Source organism: Camelus ferus, chromosome 17 (assembly GCF_009834535.1).
Source record: "Camelus ferus isolate YT-003-E chromosome 17, BCGSAC_Cfer_1.0, whole genome shotgun sequence".
Lineage (NCBI taxonomy): Eukaryota > Metazoa > Chordata > Mammalia > Artiodactyla > Camelidae > Camelus > Camelus ferus.
Window position 1 is genome coordinate 34,528,566 of NC_045712.1, and position 23,173 is coordinate 34,551,738.

A 23,173-nucleotide genomic window follows, 5' to 3' on the forward strand; every position below is an offset into this window, starting at 1 on the left:
TTACCTCCCCCCAAAACAAAACAAAACAAAAACAAAAACAAAAGTAAGGGGGTTTGCAACAGAGAAAATAGGTAGAAGCAAATATTGGTGATGTTGATAATATAATTATTTAATAATAGCAGAGACCAAGACTAGCTGAAATATGTAATGGTTAAGAGTGTGCAATCTGTGACCCAGCAATTATATGTATATGTACTATAATACCTGGAGTTATATATCTCTCTCCAAGGGAAATGAAAATCTATGTCCACACAAAAACCTATACACAAAAAAAGACACAAATGAACCTATTTACAAAACAGAAACAGACTCACAGACATAGAAAACAAATTTATGGTTACTAGGGGGGAAAGAGGGTGGGAAGGGATAAACTGGGAGTTCAAGATTTGCAGATATTAGCCACTATATATAAAATAGATAAACAACATGTTTCTGCTGTGTAGCACAGGGAACTCTATTCAATATCTGTAGTAACCTATAATGAAAAAGAATATGAAAATGAATTTATGTATGTATATGGATGATTGAAACATTATGCTGTACGCCAGAAATTGACACAACGTTGTAAACTGATTATACTTCAATTAAAAAAAAACTTATACATGAATATTCAGGGTGTTATTCATAATAGACAAAATGCAGAAATAACCCAAATGTTCATCAGTTGATGAATGGATAAAAAATGTAGTTTATCCATAAATGAAATATTATTTGTCAGTAAAAAGGCTATTTTCTCCTACAGTACATGGATGAACTTTGAAAACATTATGCAAAGGGAAAGAAGCCAGTCCCAAAAGATCACACACATATCTGTATGATTCCACTTTATGAAATGTCCAGAACAGGCAAAGACAAAAGCTTAGTTAGTGGTTTAGAGCTGGGGCTGGGGAGTGGAAGGGGAATGGGGACTGCTAGTATGGATTTCTTTTTTTTTTTTTAATATTTATTTTTGTTTGTTTTGTTTTTGTTTTGAGCGGGAGGTAATTAGGTTTATATTTTTACTTGTTTTAATGGAGGAACTGGGGATTGAACCAGGACTTCATGCATGCTACACATGTGCTCTCCCACTGAGCTATACCTTCCTTTCCCCTGGATTTCTTTTAGGGGAGACAAAAAATGTTCTGATCTATTAACGTAACCACAGCCTATTTTGGTAATTGCTCCAAATCTATTTGGAGGTTGCACAACCCTTCAAATATACTAAAAACCATTGGATTATATATTTGAATGGGTATGGTATATAAATTATACATCAATAAAGCTGTTTTTTAAAAAAGACTTCAAGCTCATCTTTTTTGGCCCGTAGGGTGTTTCACACTAGTGCATCAGAGTCACATGGAAGGCTGGTTAGAGATCAGATTGCTGGGCTCTAAGCAGAGTTGCTGACTCAGTGTGTCTGGGTGGGGCCTAAGAAAGTGTATTTATAGCAGGTTTCTAGGTGGTGCTGAAGCTGTGTCTCCTTAGGGACCCCATTTTGAAAACCAGCAGTGTAGCACGAGCTGTGTGTTGTAACTCATCTAAGCTTCAGTTGGAGCTGACAAATGGGGATTAAAAATAACTCCTTTACTGCTGGGTTGTCATGAAGATTAAATGAGAGAAAAATGAAAGGTACTTGCTATTGAGCTTGATGCATCTTTCAAGCTCAATAAATAGCTGTAATAATAACGATAATAATAATTACATCTAAATCTTTCCCAAGAGAAGCTCCCAGGCAACCATCATTCATTCACTGAGCAAATACTTATTAGGCACTTTCTGTATGCCAGACCTCCTAGGGGCTGAGAATACAGCAGAAAACAAGACAGCCTTGTCCCACACTTCAAGGAGCTGACACTCCTGGAGGAGAGGGGAGCTCAGACCTTGCACAAATATGCAAGTAAACAGGATAATTTTAGATAATGATGTTCTGGGAAGAAAACAAAACAAGGTGATATTTTAGCAAATGGCTGGAGAGCTGGATTGGCCCGTGGGCTTACGGAAGGCCTGAGAGGTGAGCCGTCAGCTAAATCCTGGCTGGTGGAAGTCAGTCTTCTGAAGACCAGAGTGTTTTGGTCTGTCTGGGCTGCTGCAGAGAATACCATTGGCTTATACACAATTGACATTTATTTCTCATAGTTCTGGAGTCTGGCAAGTTCAAGATCAAGGTGCTAGTAGCTTTGATGTCTGGTGAGGACCCTCTTCCTAGTTCACAGATGGCCTTCTCTCTGTGTCCTCCCACGGTAAAAGGGCAAGGGAATCTCTATTTTTTTTAAAGAGATAATGTCCATTTGTTTTGGGGTTTTTTTTTTGTTTAAGAGGGGAAGGTAATTAAGTTTATTTATAGATTTTTTTAAAATGGAGGTACTGGGGATTGAACCCAGGACTTCATGCATGTTAAGCATGTGCTTTTCCAATGAGCTATACCCTCCCCTCTGGGAATCTCTTTTATAAAGACAGTAATCCCACCTCCCTAAAATCCCACCTCCAAATACTGGGGATGCTGTTTCAACATATGAATGGGGGTGGGGACACACAAACATTCAGTCTATAGCACTCCTCTTGGGACTGGAAGCCAGCCTTTTGAACTCCTGGGTTGTGTGTGGTTGGAGGGGAAGGGAGGGAGGCATTCAAGGCAAAAGAAACATCATCAAAGGATTCCAGAAGGGAATGAGCAGGGTGAGGAGACAGGAACATAAATCACTAAACTTTAAGGCAGACCAAGAGCCAGAAGGAAAAATACCTCAGGGAGGAAGCTCTGGGGAAAAGGTTGGGGCCCATCCCTTGGACATTCACGCCTCAAACATTTATTGAACATCCAACATGTGCTTAGTGTCTACTGAGAATCCAGTGGATGACTCAGAAGCATGCTGGCCCTGACGCACACTTGGTGCATCATGGAAATCACACACAGAAAAGACAAAGACAACCACAGGCTAAAGTCAGCGGGTAGCTGTCGGGGTGGGGGATGGCTTCCTCTCTTTGAGGAGCTCATGTTTGAGTCAGGGAGGCAGATGTCTGAGCATGGATCTCAAATTCTGAAATGCATAAAATCATTTGAGATACCTTGGAGTGGAGAAGGACTCTAGCTATGAGTTAAAACTGAGAAACTAAAAAAGAAAAGATTGGGGGAGGGTATAGCTCAGTGGTAGAGTGCATGCTTAGCATGCATGAGGTTCAATCCCCAGTACCTCCTTTAAAAATAAAAAGATGATATGTTCAACCACATTTAAACATATTCTGCATGTTAAACTTGTAACACAATAGTAAAGCCAAAAGACATACAATAAATAGGAAAAATATTTGGCAACTAATATTATAGACAAGAAGCCCTTTCTGTAACCATGCAGGACTGTATAGGGCCTTCCTGGGACAGATCCCTCCCCCATATCTTCTGCTTTAGTTCCTCCCTGAAGTACCTAAATAATAATATCTGATATATTTTCTGAGTTCTTGCTAAAACCACCACCAAAATGGAAGAAATTAACTACTTGATGATCATGAGCACCTACTGGCATCTAAGGATTGATAATATTAACCCCCGTGAACTGCCCTGTTACCATCAGCCAATCAGAGAATTGCCCACAAGCTGATCACAGACCCCGAGACACCCCTCCCTCACCCTGCCTTTAAAAATGCTTTGCTGAAACCCATCGGGGAGTTCGGGTGTTTTGAGCACTAGCTGGTGCCCTGCAATAAACGCTGCACTTTCCTTCACTACAGCCCAGTGTCAGTAGATTGGCTTTACTGCATGCCGGCGAGGGGACCCGAGTTGCATTTGGTAACATCTCCTCTCTCCCTCTCTCTCCTTTCTTTCTCTGCTATCTGTTTATAAATTGAGACCAATGATGTAGTAGAAAAATGGGGAAGGAATAGGAACACAGTTCAGGGAGATGAAATACAAGTGATTCTTAAACATATGAAAGATGCTTCAGTTGTTTCTACCACAATTTTGAAATTTTCTTATGTACTTTTTAAATTGTGGTCAGATGTACATGAGAGTAACCATTTTTAAGTGTACAGTTCAGTGGCATTAAGTACAGTCACAGTGTTAGGCAACCGTCACCACAGTCATCTCTGAACGTTTTTCATCTTCCTTTTCATTTCCGTAGACATTAAACAACTCCCCATTCCTTCTTTCCCCCAGCCCCTGGCACCACCATTCTGCTTTCTGCCTCTACTGAATTTTTCTTTCATGGCCTTGACATTTTTTAAAAGTGTAGTGTAGTTATCTTGTAGAATGTCTCTCAATTTGAATTTATCTGTTGTCTCTTCGTTAATAGATCCAGATTTAGTATTTTGGGCAAGAATGTCACAGAATTGATACTATGTGTATCATGAGGCAGAAGTCAGTTTGTCTCACTTGAGGGCAAGTTAACTTTGATTACTTGGTTAAGGGAGTGCGTGCCAGGTTTCTGCACTGTAAGGTTACCGTTTCTTCTTTGCAGTGATTCATCCATGAGGAGATATTTTGAGACTGTGTGGATGGATGATGTGTGCGCTTGACAAAGCCACAGAACCTTTGCACGCATCAATTTCCCCATCTGTGAAGTGAAGACTGAGGCGTCTTAAACTCACACTGGTGTTGAGGAAAGTGAAAGTGCTCGAGAGGTTGGAGCATCTGCAGTCAGCCATGCAAAAAGATGCCAACACTAGGGATTACTTTCCTGCGCGACCCAAAGTGGGTGGACGAGGAGAGACGACCGGGGCGGGGCCGAAAAAGAGAGAGCGCCCGCCTCGGTGTGCGCGTGCGCGTGCGCAGGGCGTGACCACAGAGTCGGTCCTCCAGAGACAGAGAGGGCCGGAAGTTGTCCCCACCGGACCGCTGGGCTGTCGGGTAGCGGACCTGAGGCGGCTTTAACCACATCTGCCGACAGTTTGGCGTGGTTGTTGTGGCCAAGGGTCAGCGTGAGGGGCTCTGGGGTTCTGAGCGGGACAATGGCGTCTCGGGCAGGCCCGCGAGCGGCCGGCACCGACGGCAGCGACTTTCAGCACCGGGAGCGCGTCGCCAAGCACTACCAGATGAGGTAGGAAGCGAGACGAGGAGCCTGCAGGGCCAGGGACGCGACGCCGCCCCGGCCTCGGGGTCTTGCTCCCCAGCCTGCCTCCGCGCACCTGCCAAGTCCCCTCCTCCCGGGACGGCCTGGGACTGGTCCCCAGTCCCGGAAAGCCCCGTCGCTCCCGTGAGCTCCACCCCTCCATCATTCTGTGCCTTGAGGGGTCCGGCCCCGCCTGAGCGCTGCGGCCCCGCTGTCCGACCTGGGGGACCTACTTTCTAATTGAGCCTCAGTCTCCTCATCTTACAAGGGAAAAATACCTACCTTTTCGGTTTGGGTGAAGAATTAGCCAGTAAGTCGCGTAAAGGACGTAGCATAAAATCTTGCACAAAAGTCTGCCCAACATGTGGTAGTTGTTCCATTTTGGGCTGTTTGGGAGATGTGGAGCCTGAAGTTCATGCTTGCCCTGCCTAAAATGAATTTTATGAACCGACCCCTTCCCCCGTAAGGGGTGTTTTCTACATTCGTTTATTCGATCAACAAATACTTATTGAGCTTCTATCCGTCATGCATTATGCTAGGCACTGAGGATATACGCGAAAGCAGCCCTGGTCTTGTTGTGCATGTTATACCGTCAATTAAAGTTTATTGACAAAGCTGGTCCCTGCCTTCATAGAACTTGAAGTCTTCAGGTGACTGCTTTCCAACACTACCTCCCCCCCAACCTTTCCACATTTTCCATAATGAATATTTTTAAAATTAAAAAAAAATTGTTGTTAAAAGATTTTCTTTCCTTTTATCCATTAAACTTTCCCAGAATCTTTTCCACATCTTTTTCTCCAGAGCTTTAAAGAATGACAGGTTCTTTGGACCCTCACTTTACTCTTATCCTTAGACCCTTGCCTAAAGGGACCTCACAGCCCAAGCCAGTGTTTTCATGCCTGTTCAGAGGAGAAACTCTGTCCTCAGAGGTGTGAAGGGGCTACATTTAGGACCTGAGAGAATTCAAAGAAGAGAAATCTGTGCTTCCTTTAGATGAAAAATGTACTCTAGCTGGGGAAATATGGGCAGCCTGAGTTGTTTTCTTTGTTGTCAATACCTCCCTCCATAGGCTATACTCCAGTGCTGCAGTCAGAGTCATCTTACACAGCCCTGAATTACTCTTCTGCCTTTTAGCTGGCTCTTTCATTGCGACTTCAGATCCTGCTACTCCCTTCCCCACCACAGCGTACTCCTTCCACACCCAACCACTTGCTTTCCTGGAACACAAATGCTCATGCCTTCTTGCCTGCGTGCTATTACCTCTGCTTGGACCGCCCATCTCCACCCACCCCTCAGAGCCTAGCTCCAGTATCAGCCTTGGCTAGACAGCCTTCTCGACAGCTCATCCCCAGCCAAATTGATTACTCCTTCCTGTGATCCTGTCTATTTCACAACATAGACTTACTAGATCTTTTCCAGTTTGTTTTGTAATTATTTTCTTTGTACCTTGTGCCCAGCCTCCAGATAGGAACTATATCTTATTTACATTTGTCATAGTGTCCAGTATGGTTGCCTGGCTTAGAGTTGGTGGTAAGAAAATTTTCAATGAAAGGTACTTCTCCCTCTGCTCTGCCCCACAGCGTGACCCTCAAGTATGAAATCAAGAAGCTGACCTACGTGCATCTGGTCATATGGCTGCTGCTGGTTGCCAAGATGAGCGTGGGACACCTGAGGCTCTTGTCGCACGATCAGGTGGCCATGCCCTATCAATGGGAGTATCCCTATCTACTGAGCATTGTGCCCTCCCTCTTGGGCCTCCTCTCCTTCCCTCGCAACAACATCAGCTACCTGGTGCTGTCCATGATCAGCATGGGGCTCTTTTCCATCGCTCCCCTCATTTACGGCAGCATGGAGATGTTCCCTGCAGCACAGCAGCTCTACCGCCATGGCAAGGCCTACCGCTTCCTCTTTGGTTTCTCGGCCGTCTCCGTCATGTATCTGGTGTTGGTGCTGGTGGTTCAAGTGCATGCCTGGCAGTTATACTACAGCAAGAAACTCCTAGACTCTTGGTTCACCAGCACACAGGAGAAGAAACGTAAATGAAGCCTGCCTGACAGACTGCAGTGTGAGGCGAAGCCTGGGCCTCCCTCCCAGTGGAGTGAGAGGGCAGAGGAGCTGTTCTAAAATCTCCGGTGATTTTGGCAGCGGCTATGTTGGCACCTAGTGCAAGCTAGGCCCAAATTCTGGAAAGCCCCGTCTGTTGCCATCAGCTGGTGGTGAAACTGTGTTCAGTGTATTCATGGTTGGTGGAACTAGGTGATCAGCAGCTGTGAAACAAACTTCAGCTGGTTGAAGTTGAGGTCCTTCAAGGTTTTTCTTTTAAGACTGAGCTTCATCCTTGCCTCTTCCTGGTCATTCTCTCCACTTCCATCCTTCACCCCTTAGCCACCGAGACCGAAGGAGATAGGGAGTAAATCAAATTCTGCTTCCATCTATAGGTCACGGGGCAGGAAACATTTGGGAGGCTGCTTCCCCTGCAAGCTGTGGTCTCTACTGTGAAGCAGTTTAATTAAAAAGACCCTTAATAAAGTAACAGCTGCCTTGTCTACCCTGTGCCTTGTGTTCAGGATTTGACAGTGTGTGAAAAGTGTATTGTTTGAGTTACCTTAGACACTAGGAGCTTGGTAGAAGCTCCCTGAGAAACCTGGCAGTGGCCGTGGGGAAGTGAACTGGGTGTAGGGAAGTGAACTGGGTGTAGGGAACCGAAGTCATAGTTGCAGCCCTGCAGCTGATTGGCAGGAACTACCATGGGCCATACATTTAATCTCCACCTGTAAAATGGTCCATTCTCATTTATCCAGCTTGGGTTATGGGCTCTTCTTTTGGTTGGATATTCATGTTTATCATTCAGTGTTAACAGTGTCGGTTATGTGTCTAATACTGTATTATGGTATCCAAAAGGATTTTGAAGTATCCTGCATATAGAGAATTTGCAGTCTCTGTGAAACATGGTATGCATGTGAAACTAATGAACACAATAGATAATGATGTGGAGCAGATACCTTAAAAATAGAAGTGGGAAAGAGATCCGTGAACTCAAGGCCCTTTCTAAAGGTTTGGCACAGGTATTATTTATTGCGTAAAAGGTGTATATCCCTTTGCTCTTCACCTGCTTGGCTTTATCGTGTTTGGATGATGCCCAGATCTCTAACCGCAGATCTCTGCACTCTCCAGAGTTGGTCTTTCTTTTGTTCTATAAACATTAGGTATGTACTCAGTCACTCTTAGGTACTGGCAGTGCTTCTAACTACGCAACCGCTTCCTCTAGGTGTCCTGATTAATCATTTCAAACTCAGTGTGTCCCAAACTTAACCCTTTGCCTCCTACCTCATACCCGTTCCTCTTCCTCATCCCTGTGTGCAGGTGAGTATACCGAGAGTGCAGCTCTGGATCATCATCATTAAGTCCCTACTATGTGCCATTATTTTTTTCAGCAACCAAAATCCCCTAGTCTCCTTCTGACCTTTCCGAAGTGTGGTCCCAGGGCATCGCTCCTGCTTTATCTCCAGTGCTCTCACTCACACTGTCTATCTCAGTCAGCAGAACTTCTTATGAATCCCCTTAATGGTTCCATGTGTTTTTAGTTTCCTTAAAGCTTTCCCATTTCCACTTTCATACTCCTTTACTACTTATCATTCAAGACCTAGTTTATATGGTAATTCTGGAGCCTTCTGGTTCCTTCAGTTCAAGGAGTGAGGGTTCTTTGAACTCACATGACATTTTAATTTTACCTTTTCTGTTGACAGAATGACTAGTTTACATGTCTTTGCCTTACCCCTTGCCCAGCATGGAATGTGTAGGTGCACTCTGAGTTGATTGGGTGAAGTAACTTGTCCTACTGTAGACTGTTTCACAGAGGAAAGAACTAGACTGAGGCAGGGGAGAGTTTGGAGAGCAGAGAGGAGCAGATGGATATGAGTTGGTGATGGAGTTACGTGCATCAGGCACAGACTGTTAATTTTCAAAGAATCAGGATATTAATAATTATAGTTCTTAAAAGAGCTTAAAATTTATTTGATTATTCAAATGGTACGTTACAGTCTTGGGGTGCTTTTTAGGACCAATTATGAAAGTTATTGTCACTGCAGAAAAGCCAGTTGGTTCATTTTCGTTTTCTACTTCTTGGGTTGTTGGGATTCTGCTTTTCCAATCATTTTTACCCCCTGCCTCATGGTTGTAGTATTCCCTGAAGCAAACAAGAGCCCCTTTGAAAGGGATCTTGATTTACTGGTAAGACCACTGTCTTTGGGTCAGAAGACAGAGTCAAGTACCAAGACCAGCCCTGCCTAATTCACAGGATTGTTTTGAAGCTCAAATAAGGTAAAGTCTTGTGAAGGTGCTTTAAGAAGTATGTAACACTATATAAATGTGAGGAATGGTTGTTGTACTCTGAAGTTTACAGAGCTAGAGGGTGTAGGCATTTTAAGAACTCTTAGGGAGCATTGAGTCCATGAGAAAGGCAATGTGTAGTGGCAAGAACACAGTCTGATACTAGACTGACTCAGGTTGGAAGTCTAGCCAGACATTTCACAGCCTTTTGCCTTGAGCAAGATACTTGAGACTCTGTTTCTGATCTAACACACAGGGATCATAGTGGCTACCACCCAGGGTGGTTGTGAGGATTAAGTAGAATAATGTATATAAACAGTATAGTACATAGTAGGTGCTTAATAAGTATCAAAATCCCTTCCCTTGATGAGCAGTGTTGGTGTTTCCCTCTCAGATTGTGGCTCTGTGCCTCTTCTCTTAAGCATAATTTCTTGCCTCTGTATTCTGAAGGTTGATCCCTTCTGGAAGAGCAGAGGTAAGAAAGGGGCGCTTGTGTACTCTTGGTTTTCATTGGTCTTACCGGTCGGCCCTCCCTGACCAGGGAGCCCTGACAGTCGGCACAGTTGCCCCGGGAGACCTTAGGAATCTGCCTTTACAGGAGGAGCCTGGAGATGCTGCCGCGTTGTCTGACCAGAGTTCACGCACGGGTAAGGCTTTGTCAGGGAAAACAGCCTCCCAAGGCCCCCGCGGTGCACACTGTACCTGAGTGCGCTCAGGGGCCTGCCAAGATCCTCCTGAGCTCCTGGCTTGGTCCCCAAGTAAAGGTTTTTGGAGCATGGAATCTGGATCAGCTCATTCAAACCACAGGTGAAACGCCTTGGCCATTTTCCAAGAGGACCGGGCCTCTGTGCTGCAGGCTCACTGCACACCTCTGTTGCCTTTACTCCAGTTGGCCACCTCCTATTCCAACCACGGAACTCCTCCTCCCTTGTATACACTTGCCAAAAAATCCCTACTGTCCTAGAAGTCTGATCACTGATAACTCACTCCTGTAAGGCCTACTAGTCTGTTCTTTCCAGCTATTCCAGTTTCTTCCTTCACGCTGTTAACCCTGCCAGCTCATCACTTCAGTCAGTCTAGAACTTCTGTGGACCACAGGGCCCAGAAACCACAGATCTCCCCAAGCAGTGAGTTCTGGCAAAAATTGCTGAAAAGCATGGGGGTGGGTCACAGCTCTCCATTTTGTGTATGGACAAGTTAATCTTCCTAGTGTTTCCTAGTCTGTAAGATGGTTTCATAAAGATTGATCTCAAGGGTTGTAGGACCAATAAAGTGAGATAATGTGAGCAAAGCACAGGGCCCAGAGCCTGACAGTAGGAGTTCAGCAAATGTTGATCTGACCCACTCCCGTTCCCCAGGGTGTGCTGGAATGTGCTTTTTACCTAAAGCCCTTTTTGGAACAGGCTTCACAATAGCGAAGTAAACCAGCAAACCCGTAAATAAAATGCAGGCCTCCTTTTCTCCCTTCTGTCTGCCATTCTTGTTTCTTCCTCTGCTTTTTCTACGTGCTCCTTTTCCTCCCTTTGTATTCTTTCTCTCTTTGTGTATGTATGTGTCTCTTTCATTTCTCTTCTGTTTCTCCTACCATACCTTAGCCGGGGTCAGGGAGCAATTAACCAAGTGCTTTCATTGTGAGAATCAGATCAAAAGATAAAAGGGGTCAAAAAAGAAAGATGTTCTAGAATGGAGCCTAGTTTCTCACTTCATGCCCCCAGCATTAGAAAACACATTATCAGTGTGGATCTAAACCACCGTGGGTTAGGCGAAGGTTTGGCAAGACTCCCTAGCCTATCCTTGGTATGGCCAGACCACGCTTTCCTTCACGTCTGACTGACTTGTTTGCAGTGGCCACAAGACGGAGCTGTGCTAGGCAGGCCCTTTTGGGTTCCCAGGAGCAGAAGAGAGTGAGGCAGTGGGAGGAGAGGCCATAAAGGATGGTAGAAAGAGAAATGAACTGTGAGAGGCTGGCAGAATCGGAGCTCCTTGGGCTAGAGACCTTGACCTTGACCAAGTCATTCTCCTTTCGGCTTCCTTATTTCTCTATGAAATGAATAGTTCTCATTTACCTGTCTCATAATGTGATTAGGAGGGTCAAATATGAAAGTGCTTATGAAATGTATCATAATTACACAAAATGTATCATAATTTACATTTAGATGAAATGTGTTATAATTTACATTTATTCAACTACAAAGCACCTATTTCATGACATCCACTGTAGGCACTGGAGAAATGTGAAAAATAAAGAGTCCTTCTAAGGAACTCAAAAGCTAGAGGATAATGGGTACAATGGGGTCGCCAGACAGTGGACCTGACTTAGGAACCAGAATTGGCCTGAAGACAGCTATGGTCAGGCTACAGAAAGGTGCAGAGGGACAGCAGCAGTCTCAAGATGCCTTCACCCAGAAAGTGTGCCCCAAACTTTTCTTTCCACTGCATGTGTCACCAAGGTGAGGGCTGAAGCAGCTCAAGCACTCCACGAGCAGGAGGAAGCTGTGGGACGGTAGGGAGGGTCCCCACAGAGAATGGAGCGTCGTCAGCATCGGAAACCACACGAAACCAGGTCAGTGCGTGGGGCCCACAACCTCAGCTCCAGGGCTCAGCACGAGCACTGGGGCTTTCTGAGCAGACGGTACTGATTAGTGGCTCCTTGAAGCCAGAGGCCCCCCGTGGCAGAAGGGCCGTAACTGGCCAATGAGGAGAGAGAAAGCTAGGCACTGAGAGTCAGCCAGGTGGGAACCAGGGTGCAAATGGGGACATGTGAGGTTTATGTGCATCCATAGTGCTTTTTTGTTGTTCTGCCCAACTCTCAATGGTGCCTCAGTCAGCTCTGTCTTCAGCACCCAATGCAGGGTAGTACTTAATAAGCTCTGTTAATCCTCTAAGTGAGAGGATGAAGCATGCATCCAGGGGAGATCCAAGTGGAGGAGTGTGTTAAGGGGAGGGTGAGATCTTCAGGGTGTTGCAGGAGTGGGAGGGGTTAAGAAATGGGTGCAGCCCGCCATCCCCCTAACCCTGTGCTGGCCGCTTTTCTGTTATTTCTCTGCCAGAGCAGGAGCCCCTTACCCTCCATGCAGGAGGAGTGGGGTTTTGGGGGGTCAGGGGTCCCTTAGTTCCTCCGCTTGGAGAAGAAGGAATGTGGCTTGGCTGGCTGGTTGGGGTCAGGGCGGAGCTTTGGGGCAGGGCGGGGCAGGTGCAGGCTGAGGCAAGGGCTCGGCTGGTACTGCACTCCCTGCTGCTGCACTGCAAGGCCCTGCTGCCCACCTTCAGACCGTCCAGCCATGTTCTGGGTGCCTTGACCCCACAGAAGCCCATGGGGAACCCCAGACTAGCAGCCCTGCTCCTGCCTCTCATTGGCCTCTCTGCCTCCGCTGGGATTGGCTGCTCCTACCTTCCCTGCTGGAGCACCCGCTGTCTGCTGGCCTCCCGCATGGTAAGGTGCGCCTGCTGCTGCCGGGTGGAGTCACCTGATTGGCGCAGGCTGGTAATGCTCCCCAGTCTCCTGCCTGTCCTTTCCTACCACCCAAGGCCCTGTGCTCTGATGGCGGCCTCACTCTGTTCTCTGCACTGTATTAAAGGGGTAACCAAGGTCCTGGTGCACTGAGGGCATGGGCAGGGTGGAGCTGGAAAGAAAAGAGCCAGAGTGGATGGGCTGTTAGCTTATTGGCCTCTGAATCAGGTGATATGAGGCAAAGACCTCAGGGAGAATGTTCATGAGAATCCCTGCTAATTAACTTCTGTCCTTTCTTTTCCCCACTGGGCCCTGTGCCTTCAGGATGACAGTTTCACTGGTGAGTCTGACTCCCTGCTCTGCTCCTCTTCCCCATCCTTCCATTCTAGTTTTTGGTTCTCAGCCTGGAAAGTCGCATAGTATCAATGAAAAAGCACAGGGTTTAGAATCAGGACAAGCCTGGATTTGCACTGTAATTTCGCCACATAGCCAACATGTGGCTGCAGACAGTGCTCTTAACCCCTCTGATGCTCCATTTCTGAGGGGCACAAAGCACGGTAGAAATGACTGTACAATTAAAACTGTTGCCCCTGAGCTGTGAGGAGGATTAAATGAGAGCCAGGTAAATCTCCAGGCAGCCCCCCTTGACTGGTCCCTCCTCCTTGTCAGTAATGCAATAATCATCCTTCCTATTTTATGGTACCTTCTACTTTACAAAGCATTTCCCACACATTATCTGATGTGATCTTGACAGCAGCCCCGCTTTATGAATGAGGAAGCTGAGGCTTAGAGAGGTCTGTAACTTGCCCCAGGTCTCTTGGCCAGGATATAAGTGGCAGAGCTCAGCCTCAAGGCCAACTTGTCTGAGGCAGGAGGGACCTCCTGGGACCCTACCATTTGATTCCCTTTTCATCTTTCACAGGACAGTCCGCGCAAATTCCTCGCTGTAACTGGCCGGCCCGGCCCCTCTCCCCAAAGCCTTGGTGTGCTTGGCTCTGCCACCGCCCCAGCTGTTGGTGCCTACGTCTCCTGTCAGGTCTCTCAGGTATGAGAAACAGCCCTTTGGGTGGAGGTGGAGATGCAAATTACAGGCGTACTGGGGGCCCCTTACACTGAGGCAAGTGAAACTTGCCCTAGAACAGATGTCTGTCCCGTTGCCAGCCTCGGCAGAGATTTAGGCCATCCTGAAACAGCACACCGTGACTGGTATTTGTGAGTTCAGTTGTGTCGTTTTGTGAAGGTGTTTCTCCTTTCAGCTGGCACCAATTCCTGGGATTAGAATGTTTTCGTTCTATGAGTTTACTATTATTACCTTCTACTTGTAAAGTAAGACCTGTCTTACTCAACTCTATTTTCCTTGCCTAGCTCAGTGCCCAGGACATACTAAATGCCCATACACTGTTTAAGAATTGACAGTTTCTAATTTTTCACTGTTACATATAATGCTGCCATGGACATCTTTGTATACATATAGCTTTTTCTCTACTTAAGAAATTAAACCTTTTTTGATTGTGGCCTAACTTTTAGGACTAAAGTTTGATATCATTACCCTCCTTGATAGAAAATGACTGACTATCCAACACCGGGTCACATCTCCAGGTAGGGAGGGCCCGTGACGGGCTGGATAGTAAATGTGTCATTCTCTATGCAGGTCTTCAGTGGGGCTGGTTCCACCTTGTGGTGCAGAAGTCCAAAAAGTCTTACAAGTTCCGGTTCCGGTCCTGTCGGACACACAGGATGCCGACGTCCACTCAGGTACTCTCCCCGCCAGTTTCAACTCTGCCCTTTTTGGCCTCTCGTTCTGCTCTCCAGCCACACGAGAGATCTGGGAAGCATGGAGATTAAGTAGACTATTCTGCCCATTACACAGTTAGGAACACTGAGGCTTAGAGGTTGAGCAGCTTGCCTGTGCTGCCCCAGGTTCCAGAGTTCCTGATTCCTGGACTAAGGCCAACCTTGCTCTCTGCCTGCAGAGGAAGCTGCTGAGTTGCCGTTGCCTGTTTGAGAAGGGCCATCACATCTCTGTCCCCTCCCCAGACACCTCCCACAAAGGGCTGCGCTCCAAAAGGATGCAGCCTTCAGATCCAGAGGCAGTGGAAGGTCTCTCCAAACCCGACGCACGAAGGCTGGGAGGTAGGCTCGTCGTGTGATTGGGGATGATGCAGGCAGGTAGCGGTGGCTGTGCTAAGGCCAAGAGACAAGCTCCCCAAACCCCTCTTCTCCCCAGGGCCTGAGTTCTCCTTTGACTTGCTGCCTGAGACACGGGCTATTCAAGTGACCGTTCCTCCAGGCCCTGAGGTCAGCGTGCGTCTTTGCCACCAGTGGGCACTGGAGTGTGAGGAGCTGAGCCATCACGTCAGTGCCCAGGTATGGAGTCCTGTCTGTCTGTAAAAGCCAAGTCACATGGTACTCGTTGCACAAATAGGGAGACTGAGGCTCAGAGAGGGACAATAATTGTCCAAGACCTCCTTACAAGTCTGCGTGCCTCGCACTGAGGCTTATTTGGACTCAACAGAGTACAGGGGGCCTTGTCACCTGGCAGGAGAGGGAAGGAAAGGGCAGGCAGAGACCTGGGGCAACCATGAATGCCTAGCAGAGAAGTGAATATGGCCCTTGATTAACCCCAGTGAGAGGCCCCAGTGAGATTCAGGTTACTTTAAGGGGCCTTTTCGGTTCTCTCAAGAAGCTGTTCTCCCTGGGAAAATCACAAAGTGGTCACATCTGTCTCGGTACCCTTCCATCCCCCTCCCTTTTGTCACTGCCCCTGAGAGAATGTCCCCCCTTCTCCCAGCCCAGACCCTGACTCCCCACCTCTACCTCCAGTTGTCACGGGTGCCCTTGTATACATTTGGCACCACTTGCAGAGACTGAAGTGATACCCCTGAGTCCCTCAGCTCTCTTCGTTCATAAAATGGTGGTGACACCTCCCGAGATCACCGTGATGCTAGCATGTAATTAACTGAGTTGGTGCTTCAAGCACCTAGCACCCTACCTGGCATGCACTGGGGGCTCAATAAATGCATATTCCTTTCCCTGTCTCCTCCCTCCCCCATTCCATATATTGAGCCACCTAGAGCAGATGGTCAGACTACTGAGGAAATTTCTCAGTGGAGGAAAAGTCTCACATAAGAGGAAAAGTAGGGTGTGCTGGCCACAGTCGCACCTTCCTCCTGCCCTTGTCTAGGGTGCCTACCCTCTTTCGCAAGCATCTCTTCTCTCCCTTTGCTGCTTTGTCCACAGAAAATTGTGTCCGGGGGCCACACGGTAGAGCTGTCTTATGAATTCCTCCTGCCCTGTCTGTGCATAGAGGTGAGCAGAGGAAGAGGTGTGGGTTGTCCACGCTCCACTCCTGACCGCCCTGATAGCATAGTTGGTCAAGACTGTCTCCAGTAAGCCAGGTTTTAAAAGGACTGGGTGTTAACAAGATGCTTGGGAAGACTGGTGCGAGCGTGACTGTGAGTCACACAGTGTGTCAGGGATGGAGGTGCCCTGCTGATCATGGGACATTCTTGGGGGGGTGATTCCAACCTCAGTCCCACCCAGACCCAGCTTTCTTGGATTGAGACCTGGCCTCAGGCCACAGAGGCAGAATAGACAGCTGCCTTCACTGTGGATTCTGGGGCATCAAATTGCCAAAAGGTTCCAAATGGCCCCAAAAGTCTCACTCCCACTAGTCTCCATGGCAGGCCTCCTCCTCTCCTTAAAAGTCTGAGTTGCCTGGCATCAAGACTCCTTTGGACTAGACAGGAAAGGCAGGGGGCCTTGTCACCCAGGAGGAGATGAATGGGAGGGTGCAGGCAAGGAACACCTGCCAGGGGTGGGGGACAACCACTGGGTGTTGGGCAGTCCAGAGGGAGGGACCCCCAGGGCACTGGGCACCTTGGGGATCGCTGAGAGCGGAGGCCAGGGAAGGCAAAAGTTGAGGCATGTGGACCTCACGATTTGTCTCTTTCTGGGGTGAGGTTCTCCTCTCCAGGAGAAGAGGACTCAGCCCTTCACTCACTGATCTCACTCCTGTACTCCCGAGTTCCTCCCCCAAGTGCCAAGTGCCAGCCACCCTTTCCCCCATGCCACTCTGCTCCCTGCTCAGTGCCCTGCCAGCGCAGGCAGCTTGCATCGGGTCAAGGTCAAGCCAGAATGAGTTTCAAGTCTGAGTGATATAGGAAAAGTTATTCCTCTGACCCTCCTTCCCTGCTCCCCTCTCTCCACAGGTGTCCTACCTGCAAGAGGATGGTGTGAGGCGCAAAAAGTGTCCCTTCCAGAGCTGGCCTGAAGCCTGTGAGTGCTGCTCGTGTGACTCCTGTGCACGCACAGCCTCTCTCTGTCTCTCTCTCTCACACGTGTGCACACGTACACACTTCACACATGTGTTGGAGGAAGTCCCCAGAAGGCGTGCGGGCGCTTTCTCTGGAGTCAGTGGGGGGAAGTCATGGGTTACCATGTCTGCTGATCAACCTGCCCATAAATCAGAGTGCTGAACCTTGTACTAGGCACTGTGGGAGGTTCAGGAATATGCAGCCCAGGAGGTAGTGTCCTAAGAGGATGGACTAGAAGATCTGGGCTCACATCCTAGCTCTGCCACTTAGTCATCTCTGAGCCTCAGTTTCCTCATCTGTAAAATAATGATAATTGCTCTGCTTCACTTTCCAACTCCTTATTTTGTAATTTTTATTTTTTTAAACTTTTGTTATGGGGGATGATTAAGTTTATTTATTTATTTAACAGAGGTACTGGGGATTGAACCCAGGACCCTGAGCATGCTAAGCACGTGCTCTACCACTGAGCTCTACCCAACTCCTTACGAGGCTTGAATTCAATATCATATGTGAAAGTGGCTGGTGACATCTGTGCATATTGTGCCCAAGTTGAAGAGAGAGGATCCTCAAACATGACAGCTGAATAGCACAAAGCAGCCTACGGTCCAGGGCAGGGTGGCAGTTAAGGACGAGACTGTGGGCATGAACTCAGGAGAGGGAGAAGTCCATCAAGCTGTCATGAGCAGAGAAGGTCTCCTAGAGGAGGTGACACCTGAGCTGGGCTCAGAAAATGGGCAGGATTTAGAAAAGAGAGAAGGAAAGGGAAGGCACTCCTGCTTCTGAGAGGAACCTAAGCAAAGATACGAAGATTTTGAGTCTGGGGAGCAGCAAGGAGCTGGCCAGAATGGAGGCGCAGGAAGGAGAGGAGACAGCTAAATAGAAAACGTAGCAGGAGGGGCCGGAGGACGCATGCTCACTTATCAGGCACCTAGGCCAGGGCCGTGCCGAGCACCTTCACAAACATCGCCTGGTGCCCTGGGGATAGGACTCGGGCCTCCCCGGGCCTCACCCTCTGCCCCTGCTGCCTGCCCAGATGGCTCGGACTTCTGGGAGTCAGTGACATTTACTGACTACAGCCAGCACAGTCAGATGGTCATAAAACCGACACTCCACTGCCCAGTGAAGCTGGAGGCCTCCCTCTGCCAGAGGCAAGGCTGGAACACCATCTGTGAAGACATCCCCAATGCCACAGCTCAAGAGTCAGAGGGGGTGAGTCCGGCCTCCCAGGACCCGGGTGGGCAGGGCTGGGGCCTGGGGCCCTTCTCCCTGACTCCCTTCTCCCACCACAGCAGTACGTCTTGGAGAAGGTGGACTTGCACCCCCAGCTCTGCTTCAAGGTACAAGCATGGGCGACGGGACGGGGAGGGGTGTGCGTGGTGCCTGGAGCTTGCTGACTTGCCATTCTTGCATTTCTCAGTTCTCTTTCAGAAACAGTAGCCACGTTGAATGCCCCCGCCGGACTGGTGAGCCAACAAGCGACCCCAGCTGGGACCCCATCCCACCATTTCACCCTCACCTGACTGTGACTGAGCCAACTCGACCCCCGCCCTGACTTCTCTGTCCGCTGCAGCCCAGCTCCTATCACCTTCCGCCAACAGGTCTCTCACCCGATGCCCTTTCTCACCCCCTGGCAGCCCCCTCCTGGAACGTGAGCATGGATACCCAGGCCCAGCAGCTGATCCTTCACTTCTCCTCACGGATGCGTGCCACCTTCAGTGCTGCCTGGAGCCACCCAGGCTTGGGGCAGGACAGCTGGGTGCCCCCTGTGTACAGCATCAGCCAGGTATGGCCCAGCCAGGGCTCGGCCCCCACTAGGACCTGTTGATTACGGCACCGCAGGTGGAGGCCAGCAAATCTCTAACTGACATCATCTGGTTATTTATTTACCTGAGTGGCCTTTGTTCATCTGCCTCCTCTGCCAGTCAGTGGTGTCTTCGATAGAGCAGTTTCTCATCCTTTTAGTTTCTGAGTCTACAGGAGTAAACAGAAGCAAGAGGCTGGCCCTCCCACCCCCAGCTGTTCTCTGGCCCACTCGGACTGCCGCTGCATTTTATAGCGATCGATGCCTTCTCTTGAACCCAGCTGTCCTCTACCCTGGCTCCCCTGCCTGCCTCCACAGGGCGTCTGGCAGGAGTTCTCTGAGTATCTTTGGGAGGCGGGGCCCTGGAAGCTGAGGGCTCTTTGCTGAATACTGTAAACCACTGACAGGCTTAACCCTATTAATGTGAACCAAAAACAGTCTGGCCGACTCTCTTCTGTATATGTGACATAAAAACCACAGTCAAGCCGCAAAACCACAGCAGCAGGCTGACTAAGCATGGCCAGCTCTTTTGAGTTCTCTCTCACTCGTGTGCAGCTTGTTTGTTTAGTACTGTATGAGGGCTCCCAAGCAGACAGGTGGTAGCAAATACTTAAGATTTAAGACTAAGTCATGTGGGGTCATCTAAAATTGAAAGCTAAATCCATGGACTCCTTTCTGTGGGCTGGGAAAAGACCACCTTCATTGAGTTTAACCATGATTTGAGAGCCACTGCATCAGGACCTGCCTGGGGTCTGGGACAGGGGCTGGGGTGGCGGGTAGGGAGTGGAGGGTGTTCCCAAAGAATGGAAACTGATCAGCTCCCTAACCAGCACCCTCTTCACACAGGGTAAATCCACATCCTGCCTGTAGACAGATGGCTATCAGTTCTGCCCCGTTCATCATGTATTTATTGAATGCTTACTCTGGGCCCACTCTGTATTAGGTCCTGGGAGATGGAAGAGAAGTATATGACACAGTCTGTGCCTCTAAGAAGTCCACAGTGTCATAACGGCTGCTACTAGTAAATGAACCCACCCTGCACTGTGTGTTATAAAGGGCACTCAAGTGCATATTCCCATGTGGTGCTTTCAATAACCCAGGAAAATAAGATTATTATCTCTCATACACAAATGAAGAAACTGAGACTCAGGGAGGAAGGTAGCTTATCTCCACGCAGAGATCCCACACTGGGAGCCACAAAGGCAAGAGTTTAGCCTGACTTTGTTAGCTGTGGTCTCCTGACTCAAGTTGTAGAGTCTTTAAGTTCTTTCCAGTGGACAAGCTGCCCCTTCAGTTGTGCAGGACAGAGAAGGGAGGCAGTGTATAATTAGCCTCCTGGTTTGTGAGCTGCTGGAGCAGAGACAATGTCTGTGCCAGCCTTGTCTCCTCAGGGCTTGGCACAGAGTAGGCCCCTAGAGTGTGTTTGTTGACCAGGGCCCAGTTGCCTGATTAAGGTATGTCTGTGCAGCAGTTCAGATCTGGGAATGATCAGCAGGATCTGGGAATGAAGCCTGGGAAGCCTTCTTCTCTGGGTGGCACTGGGCCCTAAGCCTGGGTTGGATTTGGGTGAGGGGGTGTGGAAAGGAGGAGCACAGGAGGGGCAAGCGCTCCAAGGCTGGACAGAGCCCAGCTTGCTTCTGTGGGGACATTCCTGCTCTTTGTTCCGACAGACTCAGGGCTCAAGCCCAGTGACACTAGACCTCATCATTCCCTTCCTGAGGCCGGGGGGCTGTGTCCTGGTAAGGAATCCTGCCCTCCCTCTGCATACACTCCCCTGGCATCTACTCCACAGGTGGCGCATGGGGCAAATCCAGTCTGCAACAATGTTTGGTCAGGCCAGCGTGATGTTCAAAATTGGAATTTGCTGCTACCATTTGAATATTGGGAGATGTCATTTTATAAAGCTGTTTTCTGACATCTCTTGAAAAATCAGAAAACCTGGTGCTTTGTGTCCACATTCAGGCCTGGTGATAATGGGCTGGAGCTCAGTGGTGTCTGACTACTTCAGTCAGGACCTGTGCCCTCCAGGCCCTCATGGATGCCCTGGTAAACTTTGGGTTTACTTTTTGAGTTTGCCGCTCTTGACCTTGTTCTGTGCCCAGCTGGAACTGCACGAGACACAGACCCTGGGCTGGAGGAATTCCCTAACCAGGGAGACTTCCCTTCTCCAACCCCATGCCTCCTTCCACTTTCCCTGGGAGGAGGGGCTGCCCTGGCTCACAGGGGTGGGGGGCTCTGTGCCCTCAGGTGTGGAGGTCAGATGTCCAGTTTGCCTGGAAGCACCTCTTGTGTCCAGACGGTGAGTTCTTGGGAGGGGAAGGGGTAAGTGGGAGGTTGGGCACTGAGGAGCTGGGCTGGGCCTCACCCTGCTTGACTCAGTCTCTCATAGACACCTGGGGCTTTTGATCCTGGCACTGCTGGCCTTCACCACCCTCTTGGGCGTCGTTATGGTCCTCACCCGCCGGCGCCCACTGTCAGGTAAGCTCACTCGGGGGGATCCTGGGCATTCAGACCTTCTTGGCTCCTAGGTTAGTTGCCCACATCCCTCTCCTACCCAGGCTCCCTTCCCAGACAGCCACTGCCCTGCCGATGCGCCTAGCTGTTACCCGAAGCGCTGAGCCTCAGGCTGCCTAGTGGGCGGGAATGGTTCAGGCAGGGCAAAGGTCCCTCTGCAGGTGGTTCGCTGTGCCCTCTCTAGGCAAGAGGCTAGTGAGGCGTAAATCCAGCCTGCCCTCGCCCCTTCCTGGGCAACCAAAGGCACCCTATAGGCTAAAGCTGCATCCGGTGCCTACCCCCAGCGCAGATAAGAAACTGGGGCGGGCACCCTATCATGTAGCCCTGAGGCCAGGGAGGAGAGGGCTGGGCTGTCTGGGCCCCCTACCCCGTTCCTCTGTTTCTCCCACCCCCAGGCTTGGGCCCAGCGCCGGTACTGCTCCTGCACGCGGCGGACTCCGAGGCGCAGCGGCTCCTGGTGGGAGCGCTGGCTGAACTGCTGCGGGTCGCGCTGGGCGGCGGGCGCGACGTGATCGTGGACCTGTGGGAGGGGACGCGCGTGGCGCGCGTGGGCCCGCTGCCGTGGCTCTGGGCGGCGCGGGCGCGCGTGGCGCGGGAGCGGGGCACCGTGGTCCTGCTGTGGGGCAGCGCGGGCCCCAGCCCCGCCGGCGGCCGGGATCCCCGCGCCGCGCCCCTGCGCGCCCTGCTCCGCGCCGCCCCGCGCCCGCTGCTGCTGCTCGCTTACTTCAGTCGCCTCTGCGCCAAGGGCGACATTCCCCCGCCGCTACGCGCCCTGCCACGCTACCGCCTGCTGCACGACCTGCCACGCCTGCTGCGGGCGCTGGACGCGTGCCCTTCCACCAAAGTCACTGGTTGGGGCGGTCTCGGGGCCCGATCATGCCTGAGGGGTCGCCTAGAGCTCTGTCGCCAACTGGAACGCGAGGCCGCCAAACTTGCAGACCAAGGCTAAGCAGAGCTCCAGCGCAGTCCGGATGTCTGTGGCCGCACTGGCGGGAACCCCACCGAGTGAGGCTTGTACACTGGAATCCTTGGGGTGCCTTCTCCGAACTACTGGCCAAAAAGCCTCACTCTGCCTCCCAGCCCCGGAGCAGAGCATCTCACCCACTGCCCCCACCCGTTTCCCACGCGTGTCAGGCTTCTTCCTCAGGCTTATGTTTCCTCAGAACCCAGGGTGAGTCACTGTTTCCTGAGAACTCTGACCCCAGGCCTGTTGCGGGTGGGGGACCGTCCCACTTCCGCTCTCCAAAACTCCAGAGAGAGAGTAGTCTGCACATGCTCCAGTCCAGGCAGGAGAGGTTGGACAGGGGTAGGCAAGGCAGGGAGAGTGGCAGTTCTGAGTGGGAGGTGGCTCTTGAGGGGGTCGGGGGAGAGAAAACCCCTTTGGGAGCCAGGGCTGCCCCTTTCCCAGACCAAGGAGGGAGGGAGGGAGGCCTCTGGACTCAGGGAAAGAGGCTTGGGCCCTGTGTGGCCAGGTTGAAGAACGGACTGTAGAGCTAGAGATATAGAAAGATGAATAAAGGCAAACACGATGGATAAACTAAGAAACACATGGTGCTTCTCCAGTGTGCCTGGGATGCCAAGTTGGGAGAAGGGTCAGCAAGACCATGCCTGGGGATGGTTATGCATCATTTTGTGGCCCAAATCCTGCACGTCCACACCCACATCCACATCTGTCACCTCACAAGCAATGCCTCTGAGAAGGCAAAGGAGATCCCAGAAATCTTGATCCTCGCTGTGATTCTTCAGA

At 49.9% G+C, this 23,173-nt stretch overlaps 3 protein-coding genes across 7 annotated transcripts in view; 2 read left to right on the plus strand and 1 right to left on the minus strand.

The window, feature by feature from the left end:
• Window positions 1-15,724, minus strand: part of CIDEC (cell death inducing DFFA like effector c) — a 25,558-nt gene extending 9,834 nt beyond the window's left edge. Inside the window, exon 1 of the mRNA XM_032458938.1 lies at window positions 15,720-15,724. The gene's annotated coding sequence lies outside the window, so the exon portion shown is untranslated. The remainder of the gene's footprint in view (window positions 1-15,719) is intronic.
• On the plus strand, window positions 4,757-7,561 carry JAGN1 (jagunal homolog 1). Its single transcript, XM_006173337.3, has 2 exons — window positions 4,757-5,003; window positions 6,596-7,561. The coding sequence occupies exons 1-2, from the start codon at window positions 4,915-4,917 to the stop codon at window positions 7,056-7,058; spliced, it is 552 nt and encodes a 183-aa protein (XP_006173399.2). The 5' UTR covers window positions 4,757-4,914; the 3' UTR covers window positions 7,059-7,561.
• Window positions 7,689-22,971, plus strand: IL17RE (interleukin 17 receptor E). Of its 5 annotated transcripts, XM_032458916.1 has the most exons (17): window positions 7,689-11,907; window positions 12,652-12,777; window positions 13,120-13,135; window positions 13,718-13,840; window positions 14,447-14,550; window positions 14,769-14,928; window positions 15,023-15,162; window positions 16,036-16,104; window positions 17,007-17,073; window positions 18,145-18,320; window positions 18,401-18,448; window positions 18,529-18,574; window positions 18,746-18,894; window positions 20,583-20,651; window positions 21,160-21,211; window positions 21,292-21,390; window positions 21,822-22,971. In XM_032458916.1, exons 2-17 carry the CDS (start codon window positions 12,658-12,660, stop codon window positions 22,373-22,375), a joined length of 1,992 nt encoding a protein of 663 aa, XP_032314807.1. In that variant the 5' UTR covers window positions 7,689-11,907; window positions 12,652-12,657; the 3' UTR covers window positions 22,376-22,971. The 5 variants fall into 5 exon arrangements, with proteins under 5 accessions (XP_032314807.1, XP_032314808.1, XP_032314805.1 ...); XM_032458917.1 differs by lacking the exon at window positions 12,652-12,777; XM_032458914.1 differs by lacking the exon at window positions 7,689-11,907 and having other exon boundaries at window positions 11,924-12,777; window positions 18,404-18,448.
• Window positions 22,972-23,173: the final 202 nt, after the last annotated feature.